The sequence below is a fragment of the Callithrix jacchus genome, chromosome 18 (genome assembly GCF_049354715.1).
Source record: "Callithrix jacchus isolate 240 chromosome 18, calJac240_pri, whole genome shotgun sequence".
Taxonomy (NCBI): domain Eukaryota; kingdom Metazoa; phylum Chordata; class Mammalia; order Primates; family Cebidae; genus Callithrix; species Callithrix jacchus.
Genome location: NC_133519.1, coordinates 21408339 through 21421925, shown reverse-complemented (window position 1 = coordinate 21421925; position 13587 = coordinate 21408339). Strand labels below are relative to the sequence as shown.

Sequence of the window (13587 nt, the reverse complement as noted above, 5' to 3'; positions counted from 1 at the left end):
AACGAAGCTGGTGTGTTCAAAGATGACCCTCACGGGGGGAGACTGGGATGCTGTTGGGCCACGCGGTCAGAGTATGGAGTGGGGCTGGGGTGAAGTGGCAGTAGCAAGCAGCCAAAGGTAGGACAGACAGCGTGACAGAGCTACTGGGGGCCATGTCTCAGGTCTCAAAGTTGGGGGGGGATGCACCTGGACCGCAGACATAAGTAAGCAGCCTTCAGGACGCACATTCATGTCTCGGGCATGTATGTGTCTGGGGCTGAGATGAAAAGAGGTCCTAGCGACGGCAGCAAGGCGGGATCCTGGACTCAAATGGTGGATGGGGGTTAGGTTGAGAGAGGCGTGATGGCGGTGGGGGTGCCCTGTGAGCCTCATTAGCACAGAGAGTGTGGAGTGTCTGGAACACGATGAATGGAGGCTGTGCACATGCCACGTGTTTACTGGTGTGGTGGCATTTAGAACTGTATGACCCTCACCCCTACCCCCCGCAGGGAAACCTGATGTTTCTCTCCTCCAAGTCTCGACTTCCTCTCTACTGGAAGGGCATCCATGGCATGATTTTCTAGAGGTGGGGAGCCAGCGATGGAGAGAGAGTCAGAGGAGAGAGAGAGGGGGAGGTAGTCGTGGTGAAAAGTGAAGAGAAGAGGTGGGGTGAGCAGGTGCAAGCTCGTGCTGCCTGGCGGCATTCCTTTAAGTGAAATGCTTGTGGCAGAAGCTGTGGCAGGGCAGTGAATAGAAACAGGACCAGGAGGCTGCCAAAGCCTGGTGTCTGGCGCGCTCCTGGGTTTGGAGGGGGTGTTGTTACCGAGGTGGGGTAGGGCAGGGTGGCCTCATCCATTAGCCCAGACAGGCGTGGAGGAGTGCGCGGAGGCGGATCCCGCGTGGCAGCAGGGCCACAGCAGGACACGCTCTAGCGCCCCGAGCGTAAGCAGGTGGCAGAGGGGAGCGCAGCTATACGGTGGTGCTGCAGCACCAAAATGGGACGCCGCCCTGCGTGGGCCGGGGATTGAACCCAGGACTCCCGCGTGGCAGGCGAGAATTCTACCACTGAACCACCCATGCACCAATGACAGGTGCCGACGATAGCTGGCACAGGGGCACTCACCACCAGCCGCCCTTCACTGCTTACATCGAGCGGTGGGCGTGTGTCCCACTGTAGCGTCCACGAGAGGCTGGCCCTATGGGGTGAGCAGAAGGGGAAGGGGAGGCTTCCGTCACGTCACGTCGAGGGAACATGGGCTCAACGCGGGGAGGGAGAGAGGCCGACTCGTCCCATCTTGCACTTTCTCTAACTTTAGTTTCGCCAGGAAAAAGACCAGCCCTGGCCCGCGGCCGAAGGCCCATGTGGGCAGGTGCGCTGTGGCGGGTCTTGCTGAGCGCGGATCCCCGGCCCAGACCCAAAGTCCTTTCCCGCCGGACTGGCCCTCCGCCGGGGTTGGGGGTGGCGGTGTCAGCGAAAGGGGGTGGTGAAGGGGCAGGAGTCTCGCAGCCGCTGCGTGTGGCTCAGAAATTCGGACCAAGTCCGTGGGATCCTCGCTTCTGCGCTCTGAACCGGCCCCTCCACCCCCGCTCTTGCTCGTACATGGTGCGGGACCCCGATGGGCAGGTAGGGAGGCCACAATGCAGCAGAGGAGCGCTTTGGCAGAGCCGCAGCTGCTGACCCGGGAGAAGGCGCGCTGGGTGTGGATGGGACGGTCCAGGTCGCGGTTTCCCACGCGGAAATGCGGTGTGGCGCAGAGCTGGTCCCGGCGGGGCCTGGCCCTCTGTGGGCCCGTGACAGGGATCTAAAGCTTCCACCGGGATTCCTCGTGGGCCATGTTGCGGGTTTGGGCTCGCCTGCCAGGCTGTGCGCAGGGATGCCTCCGCCTCTGGTCCGCAGGGGTGCGGGCTGCAGGAGGACCGCCGGCAGGCAGGTGTTAGCGGTTAGGGCCCCACAAGGAAGGGAGCATAGTTAGCGCGGTGGGATCTGCGACCTGGGTAGGGTGTCCGGAGAATGGAATGGGCAGGCGGGGGCCGAGGGGTTGGAGGCAAGGACAGGATGTTGGATGGCGTGCCTCTGGTTGCGGAAGTGCGCGGGGCTCCACGAGCAAGTCGCTGCTGCTCAGCGGGCAGAAGTTGGAGGGTGCAAACAGGCGGGCCGTGCACTCCGGACGCCTGTGGGTAGCGCAGCGGCGATTCCAGGCGGTGGGCGGAGGGCGGTGAGCAGTGGGTGGTGGGCGCTGGGCGGTGGGAGGAAGGAGGGAAAAGGAGGAAGGCGAGATTATCAGGGCTGTGTCTGTTAGGGCGAGTGAGGAGAAGGCCGACGGAGGAGACAGTCAGGGAAGTGACAGGAAGGTGTTCGCCGTCCCTCTCGGTGTTTGGGCCAGATAAGAGGGCGCGTGAAGGGGTGGGGAGTGCGTCTGCCTGAAGGGCAATTGGTAGAGGGTCGGGAGCGCTGGCGCACAGTCCTGGGCTATTTCTCTGACTGCGGTGGGTGGGCGGGCAGGCAGGAAGAACGGACGTGCCTGAGAAGCGGCTGCGCTTCGGAGGCTTGCTTGAAGGGGACTGGAGTTTTGGAGCGTGGGCGAGGGCCCAAGGCGGGAACCGAGGCTCGGTGGTCCAAGGTGGCGGTGGGCGTTGCCTTCCGGCGGGCGGCCTGGCCAAAAGGTCCGCTTGGGGATTCGAACCCACGCCTCCAGGGGAGACTGCGACCTGAACGCTGCGCCTTAGACCGGTCGGCCATCCTGACGGCGTGCCGTGGAGCGTTGCGGTTCGCGTGCCTGGGAGCCGGCGCCCTTGGCCGCTGCGTTCCGTGCGCAACCGACGGATCGCGCGGGGGGAGCAGGCACCGAGTGAACGCAACCGGCTGGCTCTGGCGCGGACGCCCCGGCGTCCCCACCCCGGACCCAAAAGGTCCGCGGAGTGCAGGCCGCCCCTGCACGTCCCCGCCCCCGCGCCTCCGCCGGCTGTACCCCCGCAGGGCACGCGCCCACCAGGTCCTAGGAGCAGCCGCCTGGCGGTTTCGCCCGCGCCTCTTCCTCCCGGCGCGATCCCAGCGTTGGAGACAGCAGACAGGGCGCACGGGGAGGTTCCACGCCACTCGGACCCGGAGCTGTCGGGGTCCCGCTCCGGATCCAGGTGGGATCGCAGGGTGCTTTGTTGGGTGTCAAGTTAGGTCACGCCACCGGTGGTGGGTGGCGAGTGGCAGGTTGCGGTGGCGGATGACAGGTCGCGGGAGGGCGCGTGCCGGGCCCCTGCGGTCGGTCGGCGGAAGGGATCAAGGCAGGGCTCGGCGTCCGCGGTCGGAGTGGGGTCTGGCGTCCCGTTGGCCGTCACCGTCGTCCTCGTTAGTATAGTGGTGAGTATCCCCGCCTGTCACGCGGGAGACCGGGGTTCGATTCCCCGACGGGGAGGCAGCAGTCCTTTTTGGGCCCCCGCCTCGAACCCAGCATGTGTGCCCAACCTATCCTCCTCCCCGCCTGCTCCAGCGAGCCGCAGGGCGCCATCTCGGGCCTGGACTGCCTGGCCCCTTGGTCCCCGTAGCCCCCGTGGCGCCCGTGGCCCCCTTGGCCTCCTGCACCTCCTGAATTTTCTTGACCACGGGCGCTTGGTCGCCACAGCTTGGCGGCCTCCTCTCGCCCCCACGGCTCCCAACGAGCGGCCGGCCCAAAGTTGCTGTCGGAAGAGGCTGCCTACCTGGCACCGCCCCGGGCCGGAAGAGTGAGGACCCTGTGGGCCCGCAGCGGCTGTGGCCCCGCCGGGCACCTGGTGAACCGCTCTGGCGGCCCCGGGCAGGGAGAGAGAGAGAGCGCCCCCTATGGGAATCGCCCCTTCCAGAGACTAACAACATGGCCTCTGTCATTAGGTGAGCTTGATGCCTTACACACTCTCCCTGGCTGGAGGTTGTCGAGCTATGGGAAAGAAGGAATTGAGAGGAGAGTGACTAAGCAGGACACTATTTTCAGCCTTCTTGGTTGATGCGATAACGGCTGGGTGAACGTTGAAGTGATTCAACTGGGTATTGTGTTCCCCTTTCTGGCTCCTAATCTAAACCTGTTCTACGACTTTGTTTACCAGGCATTGTTTCAGCCTAGTGACCTCCCCTGCCGCTCTTGTCTTTTGCAGATGCATGATTTACTGCTGAGCTTGTGACTTCTAGATAATTGAAGATTGTTATCTGAGTTACTGGTTGTTCTGATAATATTGATAATCAGCATCACCTACTTCCCCCTTGACCTTTTAAATCAGTATCTGTCCCTTTTACTAGTTCCCCAGAATTGTTTTCTGTTTCTTTTGTTATTTGAGAAATACTTTGATCTGACGAAAACAACATTAAGTAGAAAAGTATATAATGGAACCTACTGCACAAATAAAATTGCTGTTTTGGGCACTGCCTAATCAGTTCTCCAGTCCCCGCTCCTCTGTCTTCCTTGTTTTCCGCGCACGCTCTCTTCCAGGTTTGGGACCCTCTCGCTGGAGGAGACTCCCGGGCTCGCGTTCAGTTACCAATAGTGCCAGAGGCAGGCAGGCAGGCGGTCCGACCGGAGCCGCCACGCTCCCGTGGGGCGCGGGGCCGCCTTAGGCGGTGCTGTGGAAACGCAGAGGGCAGCGGCGGCCGGGCGGTCGGTCGGACGGACGGACAGAGGGACGCAGCGGCCAACTGGGCTGCGCCAGACTTAGGCGACGCACTCGCTCCCGGGAGCCCCGGGTCGGCGTGGCGTGGCTGCCCGGGCGTGCGGCGTTGGTGGTATAGTGGTGAGCATAGCTGCCTTCCAAGCAGTTGACCCGGGTTCGATTCCCGGCCAACGCAGCGGCCCACCTTTTGCTGGGGTCTCGAGCGCCGGAGCCCATGTTGTGTCCGGTCTTGGCCTCTGGCTGCACATACGTGCGCCCATGGAAGGAGGTGGCGGTGTTTGGAGGGTGGACTGCGAACAGGATCAGAGTTGCTGGGGCAGGCGGGTTGCCAGTTGCCGGGGGCAGCGTCGGCGTCGGCGGGGGCTGGTGGTACGTGTTTGTTTTAAACCCAAGCAGGGGACGGGTGCCAAGGTAGCGCCCAGCGATGGGGCCACAGTCTCTGCGGCCAGGAGGCGCAAGACTGGACAGGTGGCTGGAGCTCCCTGGTGGTCTAGTGGTTAGGATTCGGCGCTCTCACCGCCGCGGCCCGGGTTCGATTCCCGGTCAGGGAAGTCTTTCTTCTTTGGCTCCGCCTGGCGCCTTCACTCCTCCCGTTGTGGCCACCAGGCTGGCTTGCTTCTCCCGCACCCCAGCCACAACCCCTGCAGCCTCCACTGGAGGCCCGAAGGCTCCCCGCCTGCCTCCACCCATTTGTCCTTTTGACTTCGCTGGTGCCACATCAGCTTCACAGCTCTTCCTTGTCGGGTGCTCCCCTCTCTCTCCCACTCTACCTCGGTGGCGAAGCCCACTGGCCAGGACAGGCTTTTTCCTCCCATGGTCACCAGCAGACCCGCCGCCACCGGCACCACACCGGCACTCTCAGTGGCATCTTGCCATAGAATGGGCCACGACTCTCCAGCAGGGAGGCTTCTGCCAAGCCAAGCCTGAGGGTGGGGGCGGGGGATGGAGGGCTCACAGGCCACTTCTGTCATCTTCGGGGGATCTGCACCTCATGGTTGGGCCACCTGCTAGGGCCACTCATGCCAGCCAGCCCACTGGATTTTCCATGGCCTGCCAGGCCCTGAGAGGGTCGGAGTCCTGATTGGGCTCCACGCGCGTCAGCGGCTTTGATAGGGATGACATGGAACCTTGAGCCGAGACCACGGGCCATGGCGCTGGGGAGGCGGAGCTGTGACGATCACTATTTCGGCCCGATTGTGATTTTTGTCGTGCGGACAGGCTATGGATGGGATTCCTGTGATATTTGGGAACACATGTAGATTGCGGAGTGATGGATGATCAATTCAGGGGATGTAGGGCATCCCTCTTGTCGGTATCTGTCAACGCTCCCTGTTGGGAACATCACAGGCGCTGTCTTCCAGCTCTTTGGAAACACACGCTCATACACACATCGCTGTTACCTATAGTCGCCCTACTCTGCGATGGAACATTGGAACGTATTCCTTCCATCGAACCGCAGGCTCGTACCCCTTTCCTCCAACCTCTCCTCATCCCGGTCTCCCACACACCCTCTCCTGTTGTGAACTGAACGGGAGCCCGGGAATCTAGTCCAGCAAGAGGGTCCCAAACCTGGAAGAGAGCGCGCGCCGGAAAAAAAGGAGATAGAAAAGGCGAGGTCTGGAGGGCTACATGCGCTATGCTCATGCAGCAATTTTATTTCTGCAATGTGTTTCATTACATACTTTTCTGAAGTTAAAGTTGTTTACAGCAGATTAACGTACTTAAATTACAGTAAGCACGTTACGCCCAGTAAGTAAGTTAAGCTCAGTAAGTAGGCTACGCCCAGTAAGTAGGTTACACCCAATAGGTCAAGGTAAGTAGATTACAGTCACGCCCTGTAAGCTATGGTAAATAAGTTACAGTTATGCCCTGTAAGTTACGGTAAGTTACCAAGTGTAAATATTTAAGTTAATATATTGCAATGAAGGTAACACGAGTCCAAAATGAACACAATGAGACAATAAACCATAAGAAGCCGAAAGTAGACACAATGCCTCCCAAGTCCCCATATCCATAAAGTAATGTCTGTTAATTATTTTGGATAACATATAGTTCCTCTCTCGGTTCCTACTTTCCCTCAGCTCGACTCCCCCAACCGGGGATCTGTGTCCGGGCTCAAGCTCACCGTATGGTGAGGCCCATTTCCCAGGGGCCTCACGCGGGAGCGATCTGCACAGATTCCCTCACTCTCCAGCCTCTGGTTCCTACCGTTCTGTGCTCTACCTCCACCAGGTGGACTTTTTGAGCTCCCACGATAGGAGTAAGGACCTGCCCTCTCTGTCTTTCTCTTCCCGGCTTACTTGACGTTGCATCGTGACCTCCAGCTCCATCCCTGTTGCTGCAAAGGAGAGGATTCATTCCACTTGAGGGCCAAGGAGCATTCCTTGCTGTTTATTGCCACATTTCTCTAATCCATTTGCCAGCCGATGGAGTCTTAGGTTGATGCAATGTTTCTGCAATTGTGAACAGCGCTGCGTTCAACATGGGGGTGGGGGTATCCCTCTGATATTCAGATTCCCTTATGCTTTGGATGAATACCCATCGCATCGGTGGGATTGCTGGAGGCAGCGGTAGCTCTACCTGTAGTTATGTGTGCGGGAGGAAGTGGAGGAGACGGAAAGGTCGGGTTGAGATGCAGTTTCATTTGTTTGTTACTTTGTTTGTTGTGTTTCGTTTGGAGAAATCTCCATGCTGCTTTTCAGGGTGGCCGGCCTTATTCACCTTTCCACCCATGGTGCCTAATTTTTCCGTTTTGTCCACCTCCTCGTCGGGATGGGTTATTTTCCCTGTGGGTTTAATGACGGTCATCCTAAGCGGGGTTGATGACAGCTCCTCCAGGGTTCCATTAGCATACACCCGTTTGTGGACCATTCCTATGTGTTCTCTGCCCACTTTCCAGTGGGATCAGATGGCGTACGCTTGGCCAGGTGGGTGCTTATTGGTGTGTGTTTTGTGTGTGTGTGCGTGTGCGTGTGTGTGTGTACGCATGCTCTCCATCACTGTTGACATGTTTGAGTTTCTAGCCTATTCTGGATACGACGATGACGCTTGAGAGATCCCAGTACTTAGACCAACCTTGCCACGGGCATTGAAGCGTGGAGATGCTGGAGCTGGTGGGAAAAATCCAGTAGCCAAGCTGACTAAAGCGCATGTGGAACGTTGGGGTTCAGGATAGACTGGTAGCGGACGTTGGTTTCCCATTTCTTCACCTATGCTCTCTAACTTCTCCCCAGCTGGCAAGGAAAACACGGAGATGGCGCATATCCCCAGCGCCTAGATTTGCTGTGGAATTTCTTCCCATCCCCTCCTTAGCACAGATATGCCCAGTTGTCCCAGCCTCTGTCCAGCCCATTATCGACCTTAGAGCTTGGCCGTTCCTCCAAGTCAATGGCAGAGCTCAGTCGACTCCCTGCCGAAACTTGCCTTTGGGGCAAAGTAGAGGTCTCCGGGACCACCGAAGCCTGTCCCTTGACGTTGGGGAGATCTTGGCAAAGTCAGATCGCCTGCCGAGACCAAACCCTATTGGGGAGAGAGGTTTGGCATCCCCGCCGGAGGCCTGCTTGCTTGCCTGCGAGATGTGGGTGTGTGTCAGTGCATGACAGTGACGGAGAAAGGTGTGCATTCCCGTGGCTAGCAACCACCGTGGCACGGGACTAGGGACTGACACCAAGGAAAGGACAGAAGCATGCCGCCGGCGGACTGGGAGGCGGGAGAAGGAGTTTAAGGTGTCCGGGTGGTGCACAGGCTGGCTGCCAATGTCGGGGAACGAGGTGGTCCAGTTAGAAGGAGGTAGTGCCGATGCCTGGGGCGTTGAGGCACATCGCGGGAGGGGTGTGCGGTCTGAGGGATCCCAGGTGGTGGTGGAGCTGGTGTTTGTCTGAAGAGCCTGAAGGGAAACAGGACTGGGGGATGTGAGTCGTACGAGAGAGAGGCACAGGCAGCCAGACGGAGAGTTGGCTGTGCTGGGATGTGTGTGTTTGTGTGTGTGTGTGTGTGTGTGTGTGTGTAAGAACGCGTGGGGTTGGGGGAGATAGAGCTGAGGGAGGGAAGGCTGAGCCTGGAGGCTGGAAGGAGCAGTAGATTTTCAGCGGGTTGGTCTGTCTGGGCTCTGGTCTGAAGTCGGTGTGGTCAAAGAGGACCCTGGCAGGGGGAGACTGCGATACTGTTGGGCCACGAGGTCAGAGTACGGAGTGGGGCTGGGGTGAAGTGGCAAGCAGCTAAGGGTAGGACAGACAGCGTAACAGAGTGACTGGGGGCCATGTCCCAGTTCTCAAAGGGGTAGGGAATGCACCTGGACCGAAGACATAAGTAAGCAGCCTTCAGGATGCCCATTCACCTCTTGAGCATGTATGTGCCTGGAGTTGAGATGAATAGAGGTCCTAGCGATGGCATCAAGGCAGGATCCTGGACTCAAATGGTGGATGAGGGTTAAGTTGAGAGAGGCGTGATGACGGTGGGGGTGCCATGTGAGCGTCACCAGTAGAGAGAGTGTGGAGTGTCTGGAACACCGACACAGTGAATGGAGGCTGTGCACATGTTACGCGTTAACTAGTGTGGTGGCATTTAGGACTCTATGACCCTCCCTTCTCCTCCTTGCCCACAGGGAAATTTGATGTTTCTCTCCTCCAAGTCTCAACTTCGTAGATACTGGAAGGGCATCCATGGCATGATTTTCCAGAGGTTGGGAGCCAGGGATGGGGAGAGTCAGAGGAGAGAGAGAGAGAGAGAGAGAGAGAGGGAGGTAGTGGTGGTGAAAAGTGAAGAGAAGAGGTGGGGCGAGCAGGTGCCAGCTCGTGCTGCGTGGCGGCATTCCTTGAATGTGTGGGGCAGAGGCCATGGCAGGGCAGTGAAGAAAAACAGGACCAGGAGGCTGCCAAAGGCTGGTGTCTGGTGAGCTCCTGGGGTCGGAGGGGGTGTTGTTACCGAGGTGGGCAGGGCAGGGTGGCCTCATCCATTAGTCCAGAGATGTGCAGGGGCGTGGGCAGTGGCGGATCCCGCGTGGTAGCAGGACCACGGCAGGACACGCTCTAGCGCCCCGAGCGTAAGCAGGCGGCAGAGAGAGCGCAGCTATACGGTGGTGCTACAGCACCAAAATGGGACATGGCACTGCATGGGCCGGGAATCGAACCCGGGCCTCCCGCGTGGCAGGCGAGAATTCTACCACTGAACCACCCATGCACCAATGGAAGGTGCCGTCGGTAGCTGGCACAAGGGCGCTTGCCACCAGTCGCTCTTCAGTGGTCACATCGAGTAGTGGGCGTATGACCCACTGTAGCGTCCACGAGAGGCTGGCCCTATGGGGCTGGCAGAAAGGGAGGCTCCCGTCACGTCACGTCGAGGGAACATGGGCGCAACGCGGGGAGGGAGAGAGGCCGACTCGTCCCATCTTGCACTTTCTCTGCCGCCAGGGTCGCCAGGAAAATGACCAGCCCTGGCCCGCGGCGGAAAGCCCATGTGAGCGGGTGCGCTGTGGCGTGTCTTGCTGAGCGCGGATCCCCAGCCCAGACCCAAAGTCCTTTTCCCGCCGGGCTGGCCCTCCGCCGGGGTTGGGGGTGGCAGTGTCAGCGAGAGGGGGCGGTGAACGGGCACGGGTCTCGCAGCCAATGTGTGTGGCTCAGAAACGCGGACTAAGTCCGTAGGAGCCTCGCTTCTGCTCTCTGAACCGGTCCCCCGACCCCCGCTCTGGCTCGTACATGGTGCGGGACCCGATGGGCCGTCAGGGAGGCCAAAATGCAGCAGAGGAGCGCTTTGGCAGAGCCGCAGCTGCTGACCCGGGAGAACGCGCGCTGGGTGTTGCTGGGACGGTCCAGGTCGCGGTTTCCCACGTGGAAATGCGGTGCGGCGCAGAGCGGATCCCGGCGGGGCCTGGCCCTCTGTGGGCCCGTGACGGGGATCTAAAGCTTCCACCGGGATTCCTCGTGGACTATGTTGCCGGGATTGGGCTCGCCTGCCAGGCTGTGTGCAGGCATCCCGCGGCCTCTGGCCCGCAGGGGTGCAGGCTGCAGGAGGACCTCTGGCAGGCAGGTGTTAGCGGTTAGGGCCCCACAGGGAAGGGAGCACAGTTATCGGGGTGGGATCGGCGACCTAGGTAGGTCGGAGAATGGAATGGGCAGGCGCGGGCAGAGGGGTTGGAGGCAAGGACAGGATATTGGATGGCGTGCCTCTGGTTGCGGAAGTCCGCGGGGCTCCGCGAGCGAGTCGCTGCTGCTCAGCGGGTAGAAGTTGGAGGGTGCAAACGGGCGGGCCGTAAATTCCGGATACCTCTGGGCAGCACAGCGGAGATTCAAGGCGGTGGGCCGAGGGCGGCGAGCGGTGGGTGGTGGACCCTGGGCGCTGGGCGGTGGGAGGAAGGAGGGAAAAGGAGGAAGGCGACAGAATCAGGGTTGTGTTAAGGCGAGTGAGGAGAAGGCCCACGGAGGAGACCTGCAGGGAAGAGCCAGGAAGGTGTTCACGGTCCATCGGTTTGTTTCGGTCATGTAAGAGGGCGCGTGAGGGGGTGGGCAGTGCGTCTGCCGGAAGGGCAATTGGTAGAGGGTCCGGAGCGCTGGCGCACAGTCCTGGGCTATTTCTCTGACTGGCGGTGGGTGGGTGGGCAGGCAGGAAGAACCGACGTGCCTGAGAAGCGGCTGCGCTTCGGAGGCTTGCTTCAAGGGGGCTGGAGTTTTGGAGCGTGGGCGAGGGCTCAAGGCGGGAACCGAGGCTCAGTGGTAGGGGGTGGCGGTGGGCGTTGCCCTCCGGCGGGTGGGCGGGCCAAAAGATCCGCTTGTCAGGAGTGGGATTCGAACCCACGCCTCCAGGGGAGACTGCGACCTGAACGCAGCCTTAGACCGCTCGGTCTTTCTGACGGCGCGCCGTAGAGTCGCCGTTCGTGTGCCTGGGAGCCGGCGCCCTTGGCCGGTGCGTTCCGTGCGCAACCGACAGATCGCGCAGGCGGAGCGGGTACTGAGCGAACGCAACTGGCTAGCTCTGGCGCGGATGCCCCGGCGTCCCCACCCCGGACCCAAAAGGTCCGCGGAGTGCCGGCTGCCCCTGCACGCCCCCGCCCCCGCGCCTCCGCCGGCTCGACCCCCGCAGGGCACGCGCCCACCAGGTCCTAGGAGCAGCCGCCTGGCGGTTTCGCCCACGCCTCTTCCTCCCCGCTAGATCCCCAAGTTGGAGACAGCAGACAGGGCGCGCGGAGAGGTTCCACGCCACTCGGACCCGGAGCTGTCGGGGCCCCGCTCCGGATCCGGGTGGGATCGCAGGGTGCTTTGTTGGGTGTCGGGTTAGGTCACGCCACCGGTGGCGGGTGGCGGGTGACAGGTCGCGGGCGGGCACGTGCCGGGCCCCTGCGGTCGGTAGGCGGAGGGGATCAAGGCAGGGCTCGGCGTCCGCGGTCGGAGTGGGGTCTGGCGTCCCGTTGGCCGTCACCGTCGTCCTCGTTAGTATAGTGGTGAGTATCCCCGCCTGTCACGCGGGAGACCGGGGTTCGATTCCCCGACGGGGAGGCAGCAGTCCTTTTTGGGCCGCCTTGGACCCAACCTATCCTCCTTCCGCCCCGCAGCTAGCCACAAGGCGTCATCTCGGGCCTAGACTGCCTGGCCCCTTGGTATCCGTGACCCCGGTGGCCCCCTTGGCCGCCTGCACCTCCTGTCTTTTCTTGCCCCCGGCCGCTTGGTCGCCACATCGTGGCGGCCTCCTCTCGCCCCCACGGCACCCAACGAGCAGCGGGCCCAAAGTGGCTGTCGGAAGAGGCTCCCTGTCTCGCACTGGGCCCGGGGCCCGGTGGGAGGCGGAGGAGTGAGGACCCTGTGGGCACGCAGAGGCTGTGGCCCTGCCGGGCACCTGGTGGAGTAGGGCTCTGGCGGCCCCGGGGGGCGAGGGAGAGAGAGCGCCCCGGGGGCAGGTAGGCCGGCAGACAGACAGGCAGGCAGGCAGGCTGTCCGACCGGAGCCTCCGGTGGGGAGCTGGGCAGCCTTAGGCTGCGCCTTGGCAATGCGGAGGGCGGCGGCCAGGCGGTCGGTCGGTTGGACGGAAGGACAGGGACGCAGCGGCCAGGCGGGCTGCGCCGGGCTTAGGCTGCGCGCTCCCTCGCGTGAATCCCGGCCGGCGTGGTGTTGCTGCCGACCCCGTGCGGCGTTGGTGGTATAGTGGTGAGCATAGCTGCCTTCCAAGCAGTTGACCCGGGTTCGATTCCCGGCCAACGCAGCGGCCTACCTTTTGCGGAGTCTCGGGCTCCGGAGCCCCTGTAGTGTCCGGGCTTGGCCTCTGGCTGCACGCGTGTGCGCCCGGCGGGAGAAGGAGGTGGCGGTGTTTGGAGGGTGGACTGCGAACAGGACCAGAGCTGCTGGGGCAGGCGGGTTGCAGCGGGGGCGGCGTCGGCGTTGGCCTCGGCGGGGGCTGGCGGTATGTGTTTCTTTTAAACCTAAGCAGGGACTCCGTCTCAAAAAAAAAAAAAAAAAACCCCAAGCAGGGGACAGGTGCCAAGGTAACGCCCAGCGATGGGGCTACAGTCTCTTGTGCCAGGAGGCGCAAGCCTGGACAGGTGGCTGAAGCTCCCTGGTGGTCTAGTGGTTAGGATTCGGCGCTCTCACCGCCGCGGCCCGGGTTCGATTCCCGGTCAGGGAAGTCTTGGAAGTCTTCCTTCTTTGGCTCCGCCTGCCAACTGCCCGACGCCTTCACTCCTCCCGTTTTGGCCACCAGGCTGGCTTGCTTCTCCTGCACCCCAACCACAACCCCTGCGGCCTCCACCTGAGGCCTGAAGGCTCACCGCCTGCCTCCACCCATTTGTCCTTTTGACTTAGCTGGCGCCACCTGCGCCACATCAGCTTCACAGCTCTTCCTTGTCGGATGCTCGCCTCTCTCCCACTCTGCCTCGGTGGCAAGCCCACTGGCCAGGACAGGCTTTTTCCTCCCGTGGTCGCCAGCAGACCCGCCGCCGCCGCTGCCACCGCCACCGGCACTCTCAGTGGCATCTTGCCACAGAATGGGCCACGA

The 13587-nt window shown here is 61.5% G+C and overlaps 1 protein-coding gene and 8 non-coding genes across 9 annotated transcripts; 7 read left to right on the top strand and 2 right to left on the bottom strand.

The window, feature by feature from the left end:
* Nucleotides 1–988: 988 nt before the first annotated feature.
* Nucleotides 989–1059, bottom strand: TRNAG-GCC (transfer RNA glycine (anticodon GCC)). Its single transcript has one exon. It is a non-coding gene; the product is annotated as a tRNA-Gly (tRNA).
* A 983-nt stretch (nt 1060–2042) lies between these two features.
* Nucleotides 2043–3725, top strand: LOC144580121 (uncharacterized). Its single transcript, XM_078355188.1, has 3 exons — nt 2043–2195; nt 2328–3334; nt 3597–3725. The coding sequence occupies exons 1-2, from the start codon at nt 2043–2045 to the stop codon at nt 3330–3332; spliced, it is 1158 nt and encodes a 385-aa protein (XP_078211314.1). The 3' UTR covers nt 3333–3334; nt 3597–3725.
* Nucleotides 3318–3389, top strand: TRNAD-GUC (transfer RNA aspartic acid (anticodon GUC)). The gene has a single exon. It is a non-coding gene; the product is annotated as a tRNA-Asp (tRNA).
* A 989-nt stretch (nt 3726–4714) lies between the features above and the next one.
* On the top strand, nt 4715–4786 carry TRNAG-UCC (transfer RNA glycine (anticodon UCC)). The gene has a single exon. It is a non-coding gene; the product is annotated as a tRNA-Gly (tRNA).
* Nucleotides 4787–5090: 304 nt separating this feature from the next.
* On the top strand, nt 5091–5162 carry TRNAE-CUC (transfer RNA glutamic acid (anticodon CUC)). Its single transcript has one exon. It is a non-coding gene; the product is annotated as a tRNA-Glu (tRNA).
* Nucleotides 5163–9718: 4556 nt separating this feature from the next.
* TRNAG-GCC (transfer RNA glycine (anticodon GCC)) lies at nt 9719–9789 on the bottom strand. The gene has a single exon. It is a non-coding gene; the product is annotated as a tRNA-Gly (tRNA).
* Nucleotides 9790–12026: 2237 nt separating this feature from the next.
* TRNAD-GUC (transfer RNA aspartic acid (anticodon GUC)) lies at nt 12027–12098 on the top strand. Its single transcript has one exon. It is a non-coding gene; the product is annotated as a tRNA-Asp (tRNA).
* A 628-nt stretch (nt 12099–12726) lies between these two features.
* Nucleotides 12727–12798, top strand: TRNAG-UCC (transfer RNA glycine (anticodon UCC)). Its single transcript has one exon. It is a non-coding gene; the product is annotated as a tRNA-Gly (tRNA).
* Nucleotides 12799–13146: 348 nt separating this feature from the next.
* TRNAE-CUC (transfer RNA glutamic acid (anticodon CUC)) lies at nt 13147–13218 on the top strand. Its single transcript has one exon. It is a non-coding gene; the product is annotated as a tRNA-Glu (tRNA).
* The last annotated feature ends 369 nt before the right edge of the window (nt 13219–13587 follow it).

What these genes read in the sequence shown, in the direction of transcription:
- LOC144580121 (XM_078355188.1), top strand. Translation starts at nt 2,043, where the DNA reads ATGGCGTGCCTCTGGTTGCGGAAGTGCGCGGGGCTCCACGAGCAAGTC. An exon ending in CAGGCGGTGGGCGGAGGGCG is followed by an intron (nt 2,196 to 2,327) that starts GTGAGCAGTGGG and finishes GGGAAGTGACAG; the next exon opens with GAAGGTGTTCGCCGTCCCTC.